Raw genomic sequence first — 22,732 nt, 5'->3', positions numbered from 1 at the left:
TGGCAGCTTTCTGGCTTTAAGAAACACTATAAGAAATCAGGAAAAAAAAATTGTGGCAGTCAGTAAGGGTTACCTTTTTAGACCAAGCAGAGGAAAAAATATGGAATCACTCAATCCTGAGGAAAAAATTATGGAATCATGAAAAACAAAAGAACGCTCCAACACATCACTAGTATTTTGTTGCACCACCTCTGGCTTTTATAACAGCTTGCAGTCTCTGAGGCATGGACTTAATGAGTGACAAACAGTACTCTTCATCAATCTGGCTCCAACTTTCTTTGATTGCTGTTGCCAGATCAGCTTTGCAGGTTGGAGCCTTGTCATGGACCATTTTCTTCAACTTCCACCAAAGATTTTCAATTGGATTAAGATCCGGACTATTTGCAGGCCATGACATTGACCCTATGTGTCTTTTTGCAAGAAATGTTTTCACAGTTTTTGCTCTATGGCAAGATGCATTATCATCTTGAAAAATGATTTCATCATCCCCAAACATCCTTTCAATTGATGGGATAAGAAAAGTGTCCAAAATATCAACGGAAACTTGTGCATTTATTGTTGATGTAATGACAGCCATCTCCCCAGTGCCTTTACCTGACATGCAGCCCCATATCATCAATGACTGGAAATTTACATGTTCTCTTCAGGCAGTCATCTTTAGAAATCTCATTGGAATGGCACCAAACAAAAGTTCCAGCATCATCACTTTGCCCAATGCAGATTCGAGATTCATCACTGAATATGACTTTCATCCAGTCATCCACAGTCCACGATTGCTTATCCTTAGCCCATTGTAACCTTGTTTTTTTTCTGTTTAGGTGTTGATGATGGCTTTCGTTTAGCTTTTCTGTATGTAAATCCCATTTCCTTCAGGCGGTTTCTTACGGTTCGGTCACAGACGTCAACTCCAGTTTCCTCCCATTCGTTCCTCATTTGTTTTGTTGTGCATTTTCAATTTTTGAGACATATTGCTTTAAGTTTTCTGTCTTGACGCTTTTATGTCTTCCTTGGTCTACCAGTATGTTTGCCTTTAACAACCTTCCCATGTTGTTTGTATTTGGTCCAGAGTTTAGACACAGCTGACTGAACAACCAACAACTTTTGCAACATTGCGTGATGATTTACCCTCTTTTAAGAGCTTGATAATCCTCTTTGTTTCAATTGACATCTCTCGTGTTGGAGCTATGATTCATGTCAGTCCACTTGGTGCAACAGCTCTCCAAGATGTGATCACTCCTTTTTAGATGCAGACTAACGAGCAGATCTGATTTGATGCAGGTGTTAGTTTTGGGGATGAAAATTAACAGGGTGATTCCATAATTTATTCCCCAGAATTGAGTGATTCCATATTTTTTTTTCCCTCTGCTTGGTCTAAAAAAGTAACCGTTACTGACTGCCACAGTTTTTTTTTTTTCTTGATTTCTTACAGTTTTTCTTAAAGCCAGAAAGTTGCCATTTGGAATGACTTTAGTTTTGTCATGTCTGTGATCTGGTTTTTTCTACAAAATTAAACAACTGAATGAACATCCTCCGAGGCCGGTGATTCCATAATTTTTGCCAGGGGTTGTAGTAGTGTGGCATTCATTCAGTGAGTTTGTCAAGTTTGTGGAACAAACAGGTGTGAATCAGGTGTCCCCTATTTAAGGATGAAGCCAGCACCTGTTGAACATGCTTTTCTCTTTGAAAGCCTGAGAAAAATGGGACGTTCGACATTGTTCAGAGGAACAGCGTAGTTTGATTAAAAAGTTGATTGGAGAGGGGAAAACCTATACGCAAATTATAGACTGTTCATCTACAATGATCTCCAATGCCTTAAAATGGACAAAAAAAAAAAAGATGCTTGGAAGAAAACGGAAAACAACCATGGTGATCAAAGACAGTCTGGAGTTACCTGTAACTGCTGTGACAGTTAGAAGGTGCCTGTGTGAAGCTAATTTATTTGCCATAATCCCCCGCAAAGTCCCTCCGTTAAATAAGACGTGCAGAAGAGGTTACAATTTGCCAAAGAACACATCAACTGGCCTAAAGAGAAATGGAGGAATATTTTGTGGACTGAGAGTAAAATTGTTCTTTTTGGGTCCAAGGGCCGCAGACAGTTTGTGAGACGACCCCCAAACTCTGAATTCAAGCCACAGGTCACAGTGAAGACAGTGAAGCATGGTGGTGCAAGCATCATGATATGGGCATGTTTCTCCTACTATGGTGTTGGGCCTATATATCGCATACCAGGTATGATGGATCAGTTTGGATACGTCAAAATACTTGAAGTCATGTTGCCTTATGCTGAGGAGGACATGCCCTTGAAATGGGTGTTTCAACAAGACAATGACCCAAGCACACTAGTAAACCAGCAAAATCTTGGTTCCAAACCAACAAAATTTATGTCTCGCAGATGTGAAGAAATCATGAAAAACTGTGGTTATACAACTAAATACTAGTTTAGTGATTCACAGGATTGCTAAAAAAGCAGTTTGAACATAATAGTTTTGAGTTTGTAGCGTCAACAGCAGATGCTGCTATTATTGTCAACACCCCCTTTTCTACTTTTTTTTTTTACACTAATAGTCCAATTTCATAGCCTTAAGAGTGTGCATATCATGAATGCTTGGATTTGTGAGAATCTACTGAATCTACTGGTACCTTGTTTCCCATGTAACAATAAGAAATATACTCAAAACCTGGATTAATCTTTTTAGTCACATAGCACTATTATTCTGAACACTACTGTATGTGACTTGATATACAGTAGTGTAATGGGTCTTTGTCCAATTCCATTCCATGGAGAATATGGATCTGTTGTATCACCAACAGTTGTTGGCAAGTGGAGGCCTGCTTTTACTATGAGTATAAAATGAACTGTTTTATTCTTTAGCCTCTGATTTGTTACACCAAAGTATGAAATATAAAAACGCTTGTGTTTATAAGCCTCAGTGACTCTTGTGATTTTCACTCCGTGTTCTTTAACCCTCAAACGATTTTATCAACTAAAATGACCAAATAGGCTCATTTATGACCAATTACATTTTATCCTTTTTTTAAATTGCTATGTATGTTTCTTTTATCTACACTGTTTCCTTTATCTGTTACAGATATTCTGAAATGTTTCATATAACGGCTGAGTGGATCCTTGTCATTTGATTGGTGACTTGTATGTCATGTGACATGGATTATTTGTCCCATTTGCCCTTGTTTAATTTACTGTGCAATAGTTATTTTTGGTGTGCAATTTTCGTGCTGTATGAAATGTGCTATTGCACGCCCTGATCACCGTGTGTGCTCACACTACCAGGGGCAGCATTTTGCTAAACATGGTGGCTTTTGTTTTGCTGGCGGACATGGGCACTGTTAGGAAGAAGAGATACTGAATTTGGCACAGAAACGGCATCACAGACTACATCGTCAGAATTGTTTTTTGCAAATTGATTGAGAACAGTTTTGGATTTCTTGGTTTGTGCTGGACTGTTGTCAGAGCACCAGTGACGAACACCAAAATGTAGGTCCCTTTTCTGTTTATAAATTAATAAAATGTGAAATGACAAGGATCTATTTTAGCTGTTATATAAAAGTTTTTTTTTCATTCGTTCAATGGAACGAATGAAAAAAAAAACCTAATATTTAACTTGATGAAAGCTGGAACATACCATTCAACTCTACTTCGCCTCATTGAATGGAACATTCCATCTTTTACCTCTTGAAATATTTGTACCATTGAGCTCATAACCATTATTTGTGTAATAATGCAATGCAATTTTTTGATGCAAAAACCCATTTCTTAAAAACCCATTTTTAAGAACAAAATTGTATGACACCTTTGCATGTTAGCAAAAAATAAAATGGACCAGAAAGCTGCGCTCATAGAGCGCAAACCTCCGCCAACATTAGTTGACAAGTCCACAAAATTTTACCTTGGAAGCTGACTGGCGCCCGGAGGAATTGCATGTGAAAAATCGGAGCCGCCTCAAAGGCCTTGTGCAGTTGTCGCCACACCCATTCGCGCACACCAGCTAGCGAAAGACCGAGTGCCACACATGAACATCCAACACCACTTGCTGGGCACTTAGAAAAGGAGGGGCTATTCGCGCTCCTGGGATGATGATGGAGTGCAGATGACCAAATTCAAAAATTGTCATAAGTGCCACAGTGTGCCGTTACCAAGCAACACATGCAAGTCTGCCCCCCCCCCCCCCAAAAAAAAAACACGTGCGATTGCATGACATGCTGATAATTATGTACAGACAAGATCATATGGGGACCGGTCAGGCACGTCTCAGCGTGCACAGCAACGCGCCTCAGCTGATTGCTGGCCAGTCACTCACTGACAGCTGGAAATGACGGCTCAGTGCACACGGCGTGTTTAAAAAAAAACAAAAAAAAACACAACTAGGACAAATATATAAATACAATAACTACATACATAACTACATAAATAAGTAAAATAATCACTGAACAAAAACAGAGTGACGCTTAGTTCTGTGCGCTGATCGAAAAGGTGGGTGTGTCTGCAAACAGCCGCAGCTGTTGGGATCTGTTGACCTGCAAGTCATAGCTGGAGAACATGGACATGACCATGACCTTACGACTCTTCACCGTGAGATGTGTGCGTGTGCATGCTGTGCTCACGTGGAAATACATAAAAACACCTTTGCAATGGGCTGGCACGGTTGTGTCTGCGCACATTGGCAGACTGTGCCAGTTGAAAAGGATCGTCTGATCATGTGTACACTCGCGATATGAATGTCACGTCAGCTGTGGTCCACAGTGTCCTTCGGCCTGCTGCTCGCTGGACATGCGGGGCTGCCAGAAAGACAATAGAAGAGCAAGCTAATGCTAAAAAAAATAATAAATATCAAAAACGTATTTTCAGAGTGGGAGGAGGATTTTATTTTATTTTTAATGCCAAATGAAAGGTGTTAAAACCTACCTGGGTCTTATTGTAATACTGTCACAAAGAACAAAATCAATATATTCCTCAGTTTGAACTTACTGGAAGTCACATTGATAAAGAGGCCTGGGTCCCCAGAAACGCAGCTTCTGAGACCCCGAACATGGCCGACAAATGGCTTTTATCTAAGACAATATAGAGACAATATAAGACACTGGATGGGTTTTAGTCTCACAAACCTAATCTTACTGGCTCCCCACAGACTGGGGGAAGCCGTCCCCATATCGGAAGCTTGCGTATGTGTAATGGAAGTGGACACTCTTCTGTTGAAACTTTGAACCAGGTTCCAGGCACTTCTAAACAGAAAACAAAAGCAAATACTTGATAACTAACATAAAATAATAAATAACATAGGCATTATCTAACAAAGGCGTGATTTTGTTTTTTTATTTTATTTAACCTTTTTTTAACCAAGTTGGTCCCATTGAGATCGAGATCTCTTTTATAAGTGAGACCTGGACAGTTTTTAAGTTTCCAATTCGCCTAATGTGCACGTCTTCAGATGTGGGAGGAAACCAGTGTGAGGACGGAACCCACGCAGACAGGGGAACAACTTCAAACTCCACACAGAAACACAGGTGGGAATCGATTGCATTATCTTGCGAACAAGATTGTGTTCTGTTCAGGCCAGGAATCTACAGAAGCATTTATTCCATGTGCAGGTGGAGGAGACATGCAGACGAAATATGGAGAGAAATGGGGACTAATAATCACGAAATGGAGGTAACATGTAATGAGATATGTACTAATATGTACTTTGTTTGGTGTTTGTTTTTTGTGAGATGCACTCAGTGCCTGTACTTGGGGCAGGTGCGCCATCTGGTGTACAAGAGATGAAACTTCAGCCGCAGGGTCAGTCTGCTCCATTTGTATGTTCATGTTTGTAATCACTGCTTTTTTCACCTTTAACTTGCTGTGCAGCAGTTTAAATCACAGACTCTTGCAACTTCACACAGCAAGATACCTTTCAACACACAAAAGGATCAAGCTGAAGGTCAAAGGTCAAGGTCACAGTAAGGTCAAATACTAAATTCAATGACACAACGTTCCTAGTGGCAAGTTTTGAAATTTTGCCTCCAAATATGGCATGGACATAGTGATAGTCCTTGCCCATAAGCCATTACCTGGGATAATTGAGCTTGATGAGTGGATCCAGAATATAGCAAAGGTTTTAAGTTATGACATCGTCATGCAAAAAAAAAAACATGCAGTTACCTGGGATAAGCAATCGACCTTGACCTTCAGGGTTTACCTTGAGGTCAATCGTGAGCAAATGTAGGTCAAATATCAGATCTGAGTAAAACATGTCCTGTACACCAAATTAAAGTGCTTTATACTCAATCATGACACCTGTTTCCAATTAACCTGTTCACCTGTGGAATGTTCCAAACAGGTGTTCTTTGAGCATTCATTAACTTTCCCAGTCTTTTGTTGCCACACTGTCCCAGCTTTTTTGAAAGGTGTTGCAGGCATCCATTTCAAGATGAGCAAATATTTGCATAAAAACAAAGTTTATCAGTTTGAACATTAAATATCTTGTTTGTGGTGTATTCAATTGAATATAGGTTGAAGAGGATTTGCAAATCATTGTATTCTGTTTTTATTTACATTTTACACAATGTCCCAACATCGTTAGAATTGGGGTTGTACTTCAGCCATGTGAGTTCCATCCTAGTTTTGTCTTAAGTCTTTATTTTTTGTTGGTCTCTTTTCAGTTCTTAATTTGTTTTTTATTTGGCCTTGGATTTTGTCTTTGGTTTTGGTATTTTATTTTGATCACTATGGTTTTGGGTTGGTTTATCCTCTTGTCCGGTCCTGTTCACTTTGTCACTGTACTTTCTTGCAGTAGCTCCTCTCACCTTTGTTGTAATTGTCTGTTCCGTCTCACGGCACTCTTTTCCATCACTTGGTTCTTGGTGGTGGGCGTTTCCTTCTGCCTTTCCACTCCCACTCCCTGCATCTTACCCTCACACCTGCATTGTCTCTCAGTATTTCAGCCTCACTCTGTTCACGTTTTCCCTGCCAGTCTGTTGGACTTTTTTGTCTGCATTCCAGCCTCATATCATAGTCTTGTTGTGTTTCTATTGGGCAGCGCAGTTTTGTTTGACAGTGGATTAAAAGGGTTAAATGGTCTAAAGGGTTAAAATAGGAAGCATATGACGCAATAATCCTACATCCAGGGACAGCTCTCTGAGTATTTGGGCAAATTACACGCAACCAAAGCGAAAATAAAGAAAAAGTGACGATGCTGTAGAAAGCACATGCGTTGCAGTTTATGACTAACATGTTGAGGCAGTTGTGCAGGCGTGTAGGCTGACTTTGTGTCTTTCCATTGTGTTGTGATGTCGTCATTCCTATATGCTGTATGCAACAATATTCAACAATGGGCGGGACCTTTAGGACGGACGACAGTTCTTTCTGAAGGAGCTTCTTGTTTGTCCTCTCCTGTACAGGATAAAGAAATTCAGTGTCTCCTGTGTGATCATTTCTGTGTGTGTGTAAACTTTTCAGGTCTAACTCTGAAAAACTAACACACCGACAAAACCATTTGCCTCGTCTTCCCTTCTCCACTGGGAACCCCCCCCCCAAAAAAATGGCATTTTTCGTGACTGCTTTGGTAATTGCAGCAAAACAGTATACCATTTATCCATGTGAAGTTGTGCTGTTTTAGTACTGCGCAACAAGAGGCTGTCCCCAGAAGTGGTCAAATCCCGCAATATCACGCAGGGTTTCAAACGAGACTGCGCTGCCCTATTGTCTGCCCCACCTTGTTTTTGACCTTGCTTTTGTCACTGCCCTTGAACTGTGCTGACCTGTGATTTTGAACCATGCTTGTTGTATGACCCCACTGATCTGATCCTCTGTGCCTTACTGATGGCCTGCCTGTGTACCGTACCATTGCCTGGGTTTCCTGGATAAAACCTTTGGAACAATCCAACACCTGCTTTTGTGAGTCTGCATTTCTGACCACCTCCTGTTTATGCCATGTCACCCTTGCTGCCTGACACTTGTGTTCTCAACATCACTAGAATGCACCACGCCACAGTAGCCATCCATTAAAAAGACAACATTTTTAACATCATTATCAAAGTTTTATTCACTTGCATCATATTGAAACTTTAAAAAGTTGAATTATTATTTTTTTGAATTAAAACTATCTCCACTGCAAACAAAACTTCCACTGAATACAAAGCTTCCCGTACACAACTGACATTTGTTTTCAGTAACCTAAATGCATTTTCTACTTGACGTCAAAGATGAGAGGGCTTGTCAAGCTTGTCCACTTCACAGCTGGCTCTTCGCTGACTTGGGTCTGTTCCCTGGGGTTGGCTGGTGCACTTGGATCCTGAAGACTAGGACTGATGCTCACCTGAACCAGAAGCTGCTGCTGGGTCTTGGCTGGAGACTTCCTGCTCCCTTCTGAACTCTGGGACTGGTAGCTGATGAAAGTGCTGCAGGGCCTGAGCCACCTTCTCCGGGCCAATGTTGTACACCGGATGGGTTGGTGCCTTAGTGAGAAGCGTAAAACACATTAGAACTGTGTAGGAACAATTTGTTAACAAAATATTTTTTATGTGTCATCTTCTGAGGTGATGATTATACAACCCCTGGCAAAAATTATGGAATCACCGGCCTCGGAGGATGTTCATTCAGTTGTTTAATTTTGTAGAAAAAAAGCAGATCACAGACATGACACAAAACTAAAGTCATTTCAAATGGCAACTTTCTGGCTTTAAGAAACACGATAAGAAATCAGGAAAAAAAATTGTGGCAGTCAGTACTTTTTTAGACCAAGCAGAGGGAAAAAAATATGGAATCACTCAGTTCTGAGGAAAAAAAATTATGGCATCATGAAACACAAAAGGACACTCCAACACATCACTAGTATTTTGTTGCACCACCTCTGGCTTTTATAACAGCCTGCAGTCTCTGAGGCATGGACTTAATGAGTGACAAACAGTACTCTTCATCAATCTGGCTACAACTTTCTCTGATTGCTGTTGCCAGATCAGCTTTGCAGGTTGGAGCCTTGTCATGGACCATTTTCTTCAACTTCCACCAAAGATTCTCAATTGGATTAAGATCCGGACTATTTGCAGGCCATGATGCAGACCCTATGTGTCTTTTTGCAAGGAATGTTTTCACAGTTTTTGCTCTATGGCAAGATGCATTATCATCTTGAAAAATGATTTCATCATCCCCAAACATCCTTTCAACTGATGGGATAAGAAAAGTGTCCAAAATATCAATGTAAACTTGTGCATTTATTGATGATGTAATGACAGCCATCTCCCCAGTGCCTTTACCTGACATGCAGCCCCATATCATCAATGACTGTGGAAATTTACATGTTCTCTTCAGGCAGTCATCTTTATAAATCTCATTGGAACGGCACCAAACAAAAGTTCCAGCATCATCACCTTGCCCAATGCAGATTCGAGATTCATCAATGAATAAGACTTTCATCCAGTCATCCACAGTCCACGATTGCTTTTCCTTAGCCCATTGTAACCTTGTTTTTTTCTGTTTAGGTGTTAATGATGGCTTTCGTTTAGCTTTTCTGTATGTAAATCCCATCTCCTTTAGGCGGTTTCTTACAGTTCGGTCACAGACGTTAACTCCAGTTTCCTCCCATCCATTCCTCATTTGTTTTGTTGTGCATTTTCGATTTTTGAGACATATTGCTTTAAGTTTTCTGTCTTGACGCTTTGTCTTCCTTGGTCTACCAGTATGTTTGCCTTTAACAACCTTCCCATGTTGTTTGTATTTGGTCCAGAGTTTAGACACAGCTGACATGAACAACCAACATCCAACATTGCGTGATGATTTACCCTCTTTTAAGAGTTTGATAATCCTCTCCTTTGTTTCAATTGACATCTCTCGTGTTGGAGCCATGATTCATGTTAGTCCACTTGGTGCAACAGCTCTCCAAGGTGTGATCACTCCTTTTTAGATGCAGACTAACGAGCAGATCTGATTTGATGCAGGTGTTAGTTTTGGGGATGGAAATTTACAGGGTGATTCCATAATTTATTCCTCAGAATTGAGTGATTCCATATTTTTTTCCCTCTGCTTGGTCTAAAAAAGTAACCATTACTGACTGCCACAATTTTTTTTCCTGATCTCTTATAGTGTTTCTTAAAGCCAGAAAGTTGCCATTTGAAATGACTTTAGTTTTGTGTCATGTCTGTGATCTGCTTTTTTTCTACAAAATTAAACAACTGAATGAACATCCTCCGAGGCCGGTGATTCCATAATTATTGCCAGGGGTTGTAGTACTGGGATAATGAAGGTTTCAGTATCTTATATATTGACAGTTATGCTCGTTTCCATCTCAGTGGACGTTTCAGTGACTGAAAATGATTCATTCATGAATTTATTGAGCTGCACTGTATACACTGACCAACTTTTATGAAAACAATAAGCAACTGGGGTCATTCCGTGTCCCAAGGTGCTTGAAATGGAGCAATATCTCCGCCTGGTGGACCACTAATGTAGGTACAATAGAATTAATGCAAAAACAAAACTAAGAAAACAAATGTACGCAAGTATTCACACCCTTTGCTCAATATTTTGTTGATGCACCTTTGGCAGCAATTACAGCTTCAAGTCTTCCTGAATATGATGCCACAAGCTTGGTGCACCTATCTTTGTGCAGTTTTGTCCATTCCTCTTTGCAGCACCTCTCAAGCTCCATCAGGTTGGATGCGGAGCGTCGGTGCAGTCAAGAGGACTAAGGAGTTTTAATTAAAAAGTCGGATTCCCCTGGTCTGCAACAGTTCTAAGTCAGCTACTAGGTGCCAGCTGAGGCTAAGTACTAAGGAGTGGCCTCCATCTGGCCACTCTACCATACAGGCCTGGCTGATGGATTGTTGCAGAGATTGTTGTCCTTCTGAAAGGTTCTCCTCTCTCCACAGAGGAATGCTGGAGCTCTGACAGGGTAACCGTCGCTCCCCAGAAGGAAACAGGAAGCACCTGAGCTCAATTTTGAGCTTCATGGCAAAAGCTGTGAATACTTATGTACATGTGTTTTCTTATTTTTTTTAATACATTTTCTAAAATAAAATAAAACTTTTTGGCATTGTCATTATGGGGTATTGTGTGTAGAATTTTGAGGAAAAAAATTAATTTAATCCATTTTTGAATAAGGCTGTAACATAACAGGTGAAAGACAAAAATAGGGGTGAGGAAGGTGCAGGAAACTGTTCTCTCACCCTTGTTTCCACCACTGAGGTGTCTTTGAGCAAGGTGCTTAATGGCCGTGTTATTCCTGGGTGCAGCTAAATGCCTGCACACCAGCTCCTGACATCAATTTGTGAATGTGTGTGTACACAGGTGAGTGTGAGGCTTCATTCAAAAGGAAAACTACGACTGAACTTCTTCAACAACATGCAAATCTAATCACCTCATCTATAATCAACTGTTATTGAGCCATTGTGTACACACACACACACACACACACACACACAAGTATGTACAGTAGTGTTCAGAATAATAGTAGTGCTATGTGACTAAAAAGATTAATCCAGGTTTTGAGTATATTTCTTATTGTTACATGGGAAACAAGGTACCAGTAGATTCAGTAGATTCTCACAAATCCAACAAGACCAAGCATTCATGATATGCACACTCTTAAGGCTATGAAATTGGTCTATTAGTAAAAAAAAAAAAAAAAGTAGAAAAGGGGGTGTTCACAATAATAGTAGCATCTGCTGCTGAAGCTACAAACCCAAAACTATTATGTTCAAACTGCTTTTTTAGCAATCCTGTGAATCACTAAACTAGTATGTAGTTGTATAACCAGTCTTTCATGATTTCTTCACATCTGCGAGGCATTAATTTTGTTGGATTGGAACAAAGATTTTTCTGGTTTACTAGTGTGCTTGGGGTCATTGTCTTGTTGAAACACCCATTTCAAGGGCATGTCCTCTTCAGCATAAGGCAACATGACCTCTTCAAGTATTTTGACATATCCAAACTGATCCATGATACCTGGTATGCGATATATAGGCCCAACACCATAGTAGGAGAAACATGCTCATATCATGATGCTTGCACCACCATGCTTCATTGTCTTCACTGTGAACTGTGGCTTGAATTCAGAGTTTGGGGGTCGTCTCACAAACTGTCTGCGGCCCTTGGACCCAAAAAGAACAATTTTACTCTCATCAGTCCACAAAATATTCCTCCATTTCTCTTTAGGCCAGTTGATGTGTTCTTTGGCAAATTGTAACCTCTTCTGCACATGTCTTTTATTTAACAGAGGGACTTTGCTGGGGATTCTTGCAAATAAATTAGCTTCACACAGGCGTCTTCTAACTGTCACAGCACTTACAGGTAACTCCAGACTGTCTTTGATCATCCTGGAGCTGATCAATGGGTGAGCCTTTGCCATTCTGGTCATTCTTCTATCCATGTTGATGGTTGTTTTCCGTTTTCTTCCAAGCATCTCTTGTTTTTTTTTTTTGTTTGTTTGTTTGTCCATTTTAAAGCATTGGAGATCATTGTAGATGAACAGCCTATAATGTTTTGCACCTGTGTATAAGTTTTCCCCTCTCCAATCAACTTTTTAATCAAACTACGCTGTTCTTCTGAACAATGTCTTGAACGTCCCATTTTCGTCAGGCTTTCAAAGAGAAAAGCATGTTCAACAGGTGCTGGCTTCATCCTTAAATAGGGGACACCTGATTCACACCTGTTTGTTCCACAAAACTGACGAACTCACTGACTGAATGCCACACTACTATTATTGTGAACACCCCCTTTTCTACTTTTTTTTTTATTTTTATTTTTTTTACTAATAGCCCAATTTCATAGCCTTAAGAGTGCATATCATGAATGCTTGGTCTTGTTGGATTTGTGAGAATCTACTGAATCTACTGGTACCTTGTTTCCCATGTAACAATAAGAAATATACTCAAAACCTGGATTAATCTTTTTAGTCACACAGCACTACTATTATTCTGAACACTACTGTGCATAGGTGCAGGACATAAGTATTGACACCATTCAATCATTCCTCCCAGCATGCCCCAGTGCAGTCTCACTACTCTGTTGATGTCAGGGCCCAGGATCAGGTCGTGGAGCGCGTCGGCGTTTCCACACTGCTGTGCGATGGACAGGCCGCTCAGGCAGTAACATGTGTGGTAAAAATCTCTGGATCTGGACAAAATGATGCAGCAGTAACATCAACAATGAGCAGTGTGTGTGTTTACTCATGGTACAGACATGTGGCGTGGAACTGACTTGCCGGGCTTATCCACAAACCCCCCGGTTGGGTTCTGACAGCAGAAGAAGATGTATTCCTGCAAGGCTCGTTGCTCAAACATCCAGTGCTGCAGACTCACCTCAGACTCTCCTGCACAACCAAACACACACATCATCACTGAGCAGTCACCGGCTTTGGCTTTCTGGCCATTCGTGAACGAGTCGAGGTTCAGGGGGCGTCATGATGATCTTTATTAGTAAACAATGGCAACAATAAAATGGATCATAAATGCAATAAATTTTAAAAAGTGCAATTTGTCTAAGGGTATCCTCTGGGAAGCAAAAACATTTCATCTGTGTTTTCATTCCTTCAGTCACCACCAAGAGTTCATGACTGCTGGAGAGGACTAGAAAATACTGAAGTGGAAATAAAGTACCTTCTACTGCACCTCCCTCTTCACTACAACATTACTGCAGTACAGCCACAAATCATACTCCTTTTTACTCATATTTCACCATTTACAGAATATCGAAGTTAATGAACTCTTCAGTTCAATCATGGTGTTGGACTAACTACCATTTGATTTACTGTAAGTTGCAGCTGTCAAAAATACACTGAAGAGGAAAAACCATACACAAAAGTCACATTGGAGTACCAAGTCGCACCTTTTGTCTGAATGTGGAACTCACTCTGTAACAGTGTTTCCCCAGGGGGGCCCCAAGGTGTTGCAGGGCCAGTGTAAAGATATAATCTCTCCACTCCGCCCAGGGGGCATCCTTACCGGATGCCCGAACAACCTCAGCTGGCTCCTTTCAACGTGAAGGAGCAGCGGCTCCACTCTGAGCTCCCCACGGATGACCGAACTTCTCACCCTATCTCGGAGGGAGACACCAGCCACCTTCTTAAGGAAGCCCATTTCATCCGCTTGTACCCAAGATCTAGTTGTTTCGGTCATGCGCTGTGGTGTCACATGTGCACACCACAGCCTGGGCTGTTTGTTAACATAAGGATTAGTAAATTCCAAAAATAAGCAAGATGGACAAATAAACATGCGTTGGACGTCATTCGCTATGGGTTGGACAGAAGAGACCGCCAAAGCCACACAGACCGCTAGAAACATGGCAAGAAAAATTCCCACTGTCGCCAAGTGCTTGCTCACAGGGGGTCGTTTTGACCGTTGGGGTTTTTACGTAATTATTGTATGGCCTTGGGGCAACTGTTTGATGTGATTTGGCGCTATATAAATAAAATTGGTTGATTGATTGATTGATTGAAAAATTGATTGAAAAATGCAAGTCCAAATTATTCATTTTTCATTCATTCATTCATTTTCAGCCGCTTATCTAGGTCTGGGTTGTGGTGGGAGCAGAGCAAGCAGCTAATTCCACACTTCCCCATCCTCAGCCAAGTCATGTAGCTCTTTCCAGGGGATCCCAAGGCATTCCCAAGCCAGCTGGTAAATATAATCTACCCAGCATGTCCTGTGTCTTCCCCGGGGCTTCCTCCCAGTTGGATGTGCCTGGAAGAAGGGAGATGACCAGGGAGCATCCTCACCAGGTGCCCAAATCACCTCAACTGGCTCCTTTTGATGCAAAGACGTTGCGGCTCTACTCCGAGTCCCTCCCAGATAGTCGAGCTTCTCACCCTGTCCAGGAGTGTAAGCCCAGACACCTTACTGAGGAATCTCATTTCTGCCGCTTGTATCCGCAATCTTATTCTTTCAGTTGTTACCCAAAGCTTGTGACCACAGATGAGGACAGGAGTGTAAACTAACTGGTAAATTGAGAGCCTCGCCTTCTGGCTCAGCTCCTTCTTTATCACAGTGGCCGAGTTGTGATAAAGTGTGTTGCTCCCGGTGTGTAGTGAGCGCCTTGCATGGCAGCAGCCTCACATCGGGGTAAATGTGAGGCATTATTTGTAAAGCGCTTTGAGCATCTGATGCAGATGAAAAAGTGCTATATAAATGCAGTCCAACGGCGCGGTACAACGCCCATAAAATTTCAGACGCCCCAATCCATCTATCAATCTACTCCAATTTACTCCAACTTGTGAACAAAACTCAGAGATACTCAAACTCCTCCACTTGGGGGAGACCCAGAGGGGACAATCCACCATTTTCTGACAGAGAACCATAGTCTCATCCACAATTTGGAGGTGCTGATTCTCATCCCAGTCGCTGTGCACTCAGCCTCAAACCTGCTCAGTACCCATCGGAAGTCCCCGCCTGATGAAGCCAACAGAACCACATCATCTGCAAAAAGCAGAGAGGCAACTCTGAGGTCACTAAACTGGACACCCTCTTGTCCCTGACTGCACCTTGAACTCCTGTCCATGAACATCACAAACAGGACTGGTGACCCTGACGGAGTCCAACTCCCACCGGAAACAGGTCTGAACTAATGGCAATTACGACACAGCTCTTACTTTGGTCATATAGAGACCGGTTCGCACATTGCAGCGAATCTGGTACCCCATACTCCCACAGCACCCTCTCACAGGATACCCTGAGGGACACCTGTTCCTTTTCATACGCTTTTCCCAGTCTACAAAACACATATATAGACTGGTTGGTCACACTCCCAAGACCCTTGTGAGGGTAAAAAGCTGGTCCACTGTTCCACGACCAGGACAAAACCCGCATTGCTCATCATGAATCTGAGGTTTGACTTAATGGTCTAAATCTACTCTATAGTACTGTGGCACAGACTTTCCCCGGGGAAGTGTGTGACCACCACCCCAGTTTGCCAATCCAGAGGTACTGTCCTAGACTTCCATGCAACGTTGCATAGACGTGTCAGCCATGACAGGCCAACAACATCCAAAGTTTTCAGCAACTCAGGACGAATCTCAGTTCTTTAAATTATGATTTTATATACGATTGTAGTGGACATTATTGCTGTATATTTTATTAATAGAGTTTATTTTGTTTAGTGTTTTGACTTTATTTTTAATCATTATTAATAAGGAACGTATGATTTTTTATTAGATTGATTTTATTAGATTGTTTATCAGACCCCATTCCTACCAGGCTGCTCAAGGAAGCCCTACCATTATTTAATGCTTCGATCTTAAATATGATCAATCTATCTTTGTTAGTTGGCTATGTACCACAGGCTTTTAAGGTGGCAGTAATTAAACCATTACTTAAAAAGCCATCACTTGACCCAGCTATCTTAGCTAATTATAGGCCAATCTCCAACCTTACTTTTCTCTCAAAAATTCTTGAAAGGGTAGTTGTAAAACAGCTAACTGATCATCTGCAGAGGAATGGTCTATTTGAAGAGTTTCAGTCAGGTTTTAGAATTCATCATAGTACAGAAACAGCATTAGTGAAGGTTACAAATGATCTTCTTATGGCCTTGGACAGTGGACTCATCTCTGTGCTTGTTCTGTTAGACCTCAGTGCTGCTTTTGATACTGTTGACCATAAAATTTTATTACAGAGATTAGAGCATGCCATAGGTATTAAAGGCACTGTGCTGCGGTGGTTTGAATCATATTTGTCTAACAGATTACAATTTGTTCATGTAAATGGGGAATCTTCTTCACAGACTAAAGTTAATTATGGAGTTCCACAAGGTTCTGTGCTAGGACCAATTTTATTCACTTTATACATGCTTCCCTTAGGCAGTATTATTAGACGGTATTGCTTAAATTTTCATTGTTACGCAGATGATACCCAGCTTTATCTATCCATGAAGCCAGAGGACACACACCAATTAGCTAAACTGCAGGATTGTCTTACAGACATAAAGACATGGATGACCTCTAATTTCCTGCTTTTAAACTCAGATAAAACTGAAGTTATTGTACTTGGCCCCACAAATCTTAGAAACATGGTGTCTAACCAGATCCTTACTCTGGATGGCATTACCCTGACCTCTAGTAATACTGTGAGAAATCTTGGAGTCATTTTTGATCAGGATATGTCATTCAAAGCGCATATTAAACAAATATGTAGGACTGCTTTTTTGCATTTATGCAATATCTCTAAAATCAGAAAGGTCTTGTCTCAGAGTGATGCTGAAAAACTAATTCATGCATTTATTTCCTCTAGGCTGGACTATTGTAATTCATTATTATCAGGTTGTCCTAAAAGTTCCCTAAAAAGCCTTCAGTTAATTCAAAACGCTGCAGCTAGAGTACTGACGGGGACTAGAAGGAGAGAGCATATCTCACCCATATTGGCCTCTCTTCATTGGCTTCCTGTTAATTCTAGAATAGAATTTAAAATTCTTCTTCTTACTTATAAGGTTTTGAATAATCAGGTCCCATCTTATCTTAGGGACCTCGTAGTACCATATCACCCCAATAGAGCGCTTCGCTCTCAGACTGCAGGCTTACTTGTAGTTCCTAGGGTTTGTAAGAGTAGAATGGGAGGCAGAGCCTTCAGCTTTCAGGCTCCTCTCCTGTGGAACCAGCTCCCAATTCAGATCAGGGAGACAGACACCCTCTCTACTTTTAAGATTATGTATGTACCACTCTGCATTTAATCATTAGTGATCGATCTCTGCTCCCCTCCACAGCATGTCTTTTTCCTGGTTCTCTCCCTCAGCCCCAACCAGTCCCAGCAGAAGACTGCCCCTCCCTGAGCCTGGTTCTGCTGGAGGTTTCTTCCTGTTAAAAGGGAGTTTTTCCTTCCCACTGTAGCCAAGTGCTTGCTCACAGGGGGTCGTTTTGACCGTTGGGGTTTTACATAATTATTGTATGGCCTTGCCTTACAATATAAAGCGCCTTGGGGCAACTGTTTGTTGTGATTTGGCGCTATATAAAAAAATTGATTGATTGATTGATTGATTCATTTTTCAGGATATACTCTAACTAGCATCCGTGTATAAGTGGCAGGACCTCCCAAACTAGTTAAAAAAAAATTAAAATACATGGTATGCTACGGAAAATATGGCACTCCTGCTGCCATCCACGGACAGAGGAAGCGCCATTTTCAAAGAGGTGACCGATTCCCCAGGAGTACACAGAAAATGTGAGACCCACCATTGGATTTTATCTCATTTTTTGAAATGTTGAACTGACTCTTAGAGAAAGCAATAATCTGTCTGAAAATGCACTCAGATTATATTCAGAGTTAATTTCTTATTACCACGAGATATGAAAACACCAATGAATAGGTGAAATTAGAAGACAGCCATGATTTAATGAAACCAACCTTTTAAACATAAAGACAAGATGCACACGCACAAACCTGAAATCAAGGCGATTAGAAAAAAAGTCAGATTACCTTCTCTGTGTAAGGCTCTGTGGAGCAGAGGCAGGATTCCAGCCTGCCAGAAAGAGTAGCAACCATCCACCAGTTTATTACAGCGGCCCTGGAAGCCTCCCTCGAAGCGCATCTGTCTGCTGACCACCCACCGCTGAAGACAGATGACAATCCAACTTTTAGTCCCATCAAGCCGTTTTTTTGTCAAATGTGTAATTACGTAGGGAAAAGGTGTAACAACCTACATTGTGAGGAAGAGTCAATTATGGAAATGTGGTCATGCAGCGTGCTTCTCTAAGAGTAATGCAGCAAGCAGGTGGCTCAGTGCTGAGGTTCCAGCAACTACAAAAAGCCAAGGGGACGCCCATGTTCTTCAGCACTTAGACGTTACTTTGGGGCGTGAGTACGGACCACTGGGTTGCCAGCGTGGTTAACATTTAGAACCCAAGGCGTTCCGTAGTGTAGTGGGTGTGGCAAAGTGCATCAACACATGATGTCACCCAAACACTGTTCACTATTTACAGCCCACAAGTAAACTCTTAAAGATCACTTCTTTGCTGTATCACAGCTGAGCAACACACAGAATGAAGACGGAATGAAAGGGAATATTATTAGAGCTCAAAATGAGAAATTGTTGCCATGGAAACGGCTAATCGCTGCACATCCAGCCTGTGCAGTCTTGAGTAAATAATTAATGAGTAGAGGTTCGGTGCCAGCTGGGAACCGTCTTGTGTGTCTGAAGAGAGGCTGAACATTTTTAGTTAATTAGTTTCAGTGTTCCAGCGCACAGTGAGCTAACAAAGCGGGAGCTCAGGGGACGCTCGGAAAATCACTGTAGTCACATTAATCAGCATTTCACAGTCCACACGGCAAATAACGGAATCGTCTGCACATGAAATGAGTATGTTTTTAATTTGCATTTACTGTATAAACAAGGGAACTTTAAAATTGACCGTAGATGTGCATGAGAGTGTGGTTGAGTTTGTCTGTCTGTATGTGACCCTGCGACAGACTGGCATCCTGTCCACAGTGTACCCACCTCTCACCCTATGACTGCTGGGATAGGCTGCTGCCCCTCCCCCACCGCCACCAATTACTTAATTGAAGTAAGCAGGTTTTGAAAATGAATGACAGGCAGAAACAAATATGTTGGCAGAGAAACAGTGATATCGTTGCAGTTATCCTGATTCTCTGAGGGTTTCTGTGTAAGAACTGTTTATTTTCAAATCAAGCTTCACAGGCTGATGAAGCCAAGAGGATCACATCATCTGCAAAAAGCAGTAATGAGACCCTGTGAGCCACCAAAACTGGAAACCCTCCTTCCCCCGACTACACCTCAATATCCTGTCCATGAATATCACAAACAGGATTGGTGACAAGGCGCAGCCCTGGCGGAAGCAAACTCCCACCGGAAATGAGTCCAACTTACTGCTGAGCACCTGAACACAGCCAGGGTACCCGATAATACGCCTTCTCCATGTTCACAAAACACGTAAACTGGATAGGCATACTCCCAGTCACTTTCCAGGATCCTTGTGAGTCAAGAGCTGATCGGTAGTTCCATGACAAGGAAGGAACCTGCATTGTTCCTCTTCAATTTCAATTTAATTAGCTTATAATGTGCCAAATCACAGCAAAAGCCGTCTCAAGGCGACTTACATGAAACAATTTAACATAAAATTTAAATAAATAATTAAAAATGAATAAAAAAAATTCAAATACATAATTAAAAACAGAAATAAAAGAATAAAAAAATAAAAACTATTCATAAGAAAGAGAATAAAAATAGGTTTTCAGACTTAAAAATGTCCACGGACTCTGACTGCCTCACGGTCGCAGGAAGACTGTTCCACAGGGTGGGTGCACGATACGAAAAGGCTCTTTGACCCGCTGACTTCTTCTTCACCCTGGGAACACAGAAAAGTCCCGCATCCTGCGACCACAAACCTCTTCAATCAGAGGTTCGACTGTTGGCTGAACCCTCGTTTCCAGCACCCTGGAGTAGACTTTACCAGTAAGTATGTAGTGTGATGCCCCTGTAATGGACACACTCTCTGTGGTCCCCCTTTTTTAAATATGGGGGCCACTACCCCAGTTTGCCGCTTCTTAGGCACTGTTCCAGACCTCAATGCAATGCCGAAAAGACATCTCATCTAAGACAGTCTCTCCACAGCCAGTCTCTTCAGCATTCCTGGATGAATCTCATCAACCCCCGTGGCCTTGCCACTGCGGAGTTGTTTGACTACCTCAGTGACTCCCCCCAGGGAAATTGATGATAATCCCCAAAAGCTTCCAGCTCTGCCCCTACAATAGAGTGTGCTCCTGTCTGATGCAGGAGTTCCTCAGTGTTTCTTCCAGTGCCAGATTACATCCTCAGTTGAGGTTAACAGAGTCCCATCCTTACTGTAGAGAGCTTGGATGGTTCCCTGTTTTCCCTTCCTGAGGTACCTCACGGTCCACCAGAAGCACCTTGATGCCAACCGAAAGTCTTTCTCCATGGTTACTCCAAACTCCTCCAACACCGGCGGCTTTCCCTCCTCCACAACAGAGGGTGCTGCCCTTTGGGCCTGTCAGTACCAGGGTCACCTCCCTTGTGCCTTCGGGTGGCGGGACTGTTGTTTGGTGCATATGCACAAACAATAGTTTGGAGTATTCGGCCTTCTTGGAGTCCCTAAATGGAGTCCTGTATGGGACTCCAGTGGGGGACTCCACTGTTCTGCTGAGGGACTTCAACGCACACGTGGGCAATGACAGAGACACCTCGAGAGACGTGATTGGGAGGAACAGCCTCCCAGATCTAAACCTGATTGGTCGTTTGTTATTGGACTTCAGTGCTAGTCACGGACTGTCCACAACGGACACTATGTTCGAACATAAGGATGCTCATCAGTGTAGCACCCTAGGCCGAAGGTCGATAATCGATTTTGTGATCGTCTCATCTGATCTGAGGCGGCATGTTCTGGACTCTCGGGTGACAAGAGGGGCAGAGGTGTCAACTGATCACCATCTGGTGGCGAGTCAAATCAGAGCGTGGGGGAGGGCTTCGGACAGACCTGGTAAGCCCAAACGAATAGTGCGGGTGAACTTGGAACATCTGGGGGAGCTCACTGTCCGACAGATCTTCAACTCATGCCTCTGGTGGAGTTTTTCTAGCATCCCTGTACAGGGTGGGGGCATGGAAGCAGAATGGGAAAGGTTCAAAGCTTGCATTGCTGAAGCTGCAGCGGGTAGCTGTGGCCTGGTCTTGGGTCTTACTATATAACAGCCGTTAGATAGAAACTTGTACCAAATCCCAATGCAGATGTGTACTAGATCCACTGTGGCAACCCTGAGGAACTGGGACCATCTGAAAGAAACAACACCTACACAGTTCAACCTCAAACGGTTGTTCTTGGATTTGGAATAAACCTATACTGATTCAAACATTTGTCTAAATCAGTCAAGATGTGCTTGAATGTGCCTACCCTACCACAAAGAAGGAATGCTGGTTGTTCTACTAAGCCTAGCAGTGCAGTTTTAGATGGGCTAGGGAGAATGTCAATACAGTGCATCCAGAAAGTGAAAGATGAACTGTCCCCTGAGTCTGAGGTCATGATCGCTCTGGAGCAGGTTTTCATCCAGGGTGTCTCTGTGCATTGCTGCGTTCCCCTGCTGGAATGCAGACTTCCCTTTCCCGGGCCACAATGACCACCTCTGACTAGGGGATCCTGAGGTGTTCCCAGGCCAGTGTGGAGATATAATCTCTCCACCTAGTCCTGGGTCTTTCCCAGAGGTGTCAAATCCAGCTTCAGAAAGTAAAAGTCCAGCCACATATTTGTTCCATCTTCCCAATAAACCAGCTGATTGCAATTAGTTCAGCTCTTCAGGCAGGTGGATGAGCTAATTATTGAGATCACCTGTTTTAGGTGCACAGGTAGAAGCAACACATGGGAGGGTTTTTACTTTCTGAAGCCGGATTTGACAACTCTGATCTTCCCCGGGGTTTCCTCCCAGATGGAAGTGCCTGGACAACTGGGGGTTTTACATACTAAAACTTAAAATTTAAAGTTTCTGCCTTAAGCTGAGGTACCTCCGAATATTCAGAAACTGTTAAATGCAATTTAATGCAATTTAACACTTCTACTTGTGAAACTGTGTAGATTTTTTGAATGAGAACCGTGATGGCTTACCAGTAATGTTTTCAGATCCAACATATGTTCCTTTCCCAAAATGACAAGTGCAGCTGTGCCACAGAAAGTGTAGCCACCATGGGCCTCTAACCCTGGAACTCCACTGAGGCCACCTTCCCAGTTCTGACAACTGCACAGAGGAAAGAAGGCAATGAAACCCACGTTCAACACTTTAACTGGTTCTGGAGTTCAAGCAT

The 22,732-nt window shown here is 42.2% G+C and overlaps 1 protein-coding gene across 2 annotated transcripts in view; it reads right to left on the bottom strand.

Annotated features, from left to right (window-relative positions):
• Window positions 1–8,016: 8,016 nt before the first annotated feature.
• Window positions 8,017–22,732, bottom strand: part of fntb (farnesyltransferase, CAAX box, beta) — a 34,880-nt gene continuing 20,164 nt past the window's right edge. Inside the window, exons 8-12 of one of the 2 annotated variants that reach the window (XM_034162446.1) lie at window positions 22,536–22,665; window positions 18,388–18,520; window positions 13,190–13,301; window positions 12,991–13,105; window positions 8,017–8,451 (exon numbers count right to left, since the gene is read on the bottom strand). In XM_034162446.1, the coding sequence (XP_034018337.1) occupies window positions 8,296–8,451; window positions 12,991–13,105; window positions 13,190–13,301; window positions 18,388–18,520; window positions 22,536–22,665 (646 nt within the window). In that variant the 3' untranslated portion in view covers window positions 8,017–8,295. The remainder of the gene's footprint in view (window positions 8,452–12,990; window positions 13,106–13,189; window positions 13,302–18,387; window positions 18,521–22,535; window positions 22,666–22,732) is intronic. The other variant, XR_004558525.1, reaches the window with a different exon arrangement.

This window comes from Thalassophryne amazonica, chromosome 21, assembly GCF_902500255.1.
Source record: "Thalassophryne amazonica chromosome 21, fThaAma1.1, whole genome shotgun sequence".
Lineage (NCBI taxonomy): Eukaryota > Metazoa > Chordata > Actinopteri > Batrachoidiformes > Batrachoididae > Thalassophryne > Thalassophryne amazonica.
Note: the sequence above shows the minus strand (reverse complement) of the source record. Positions and strands in the feature narration are given on the sequence as shown.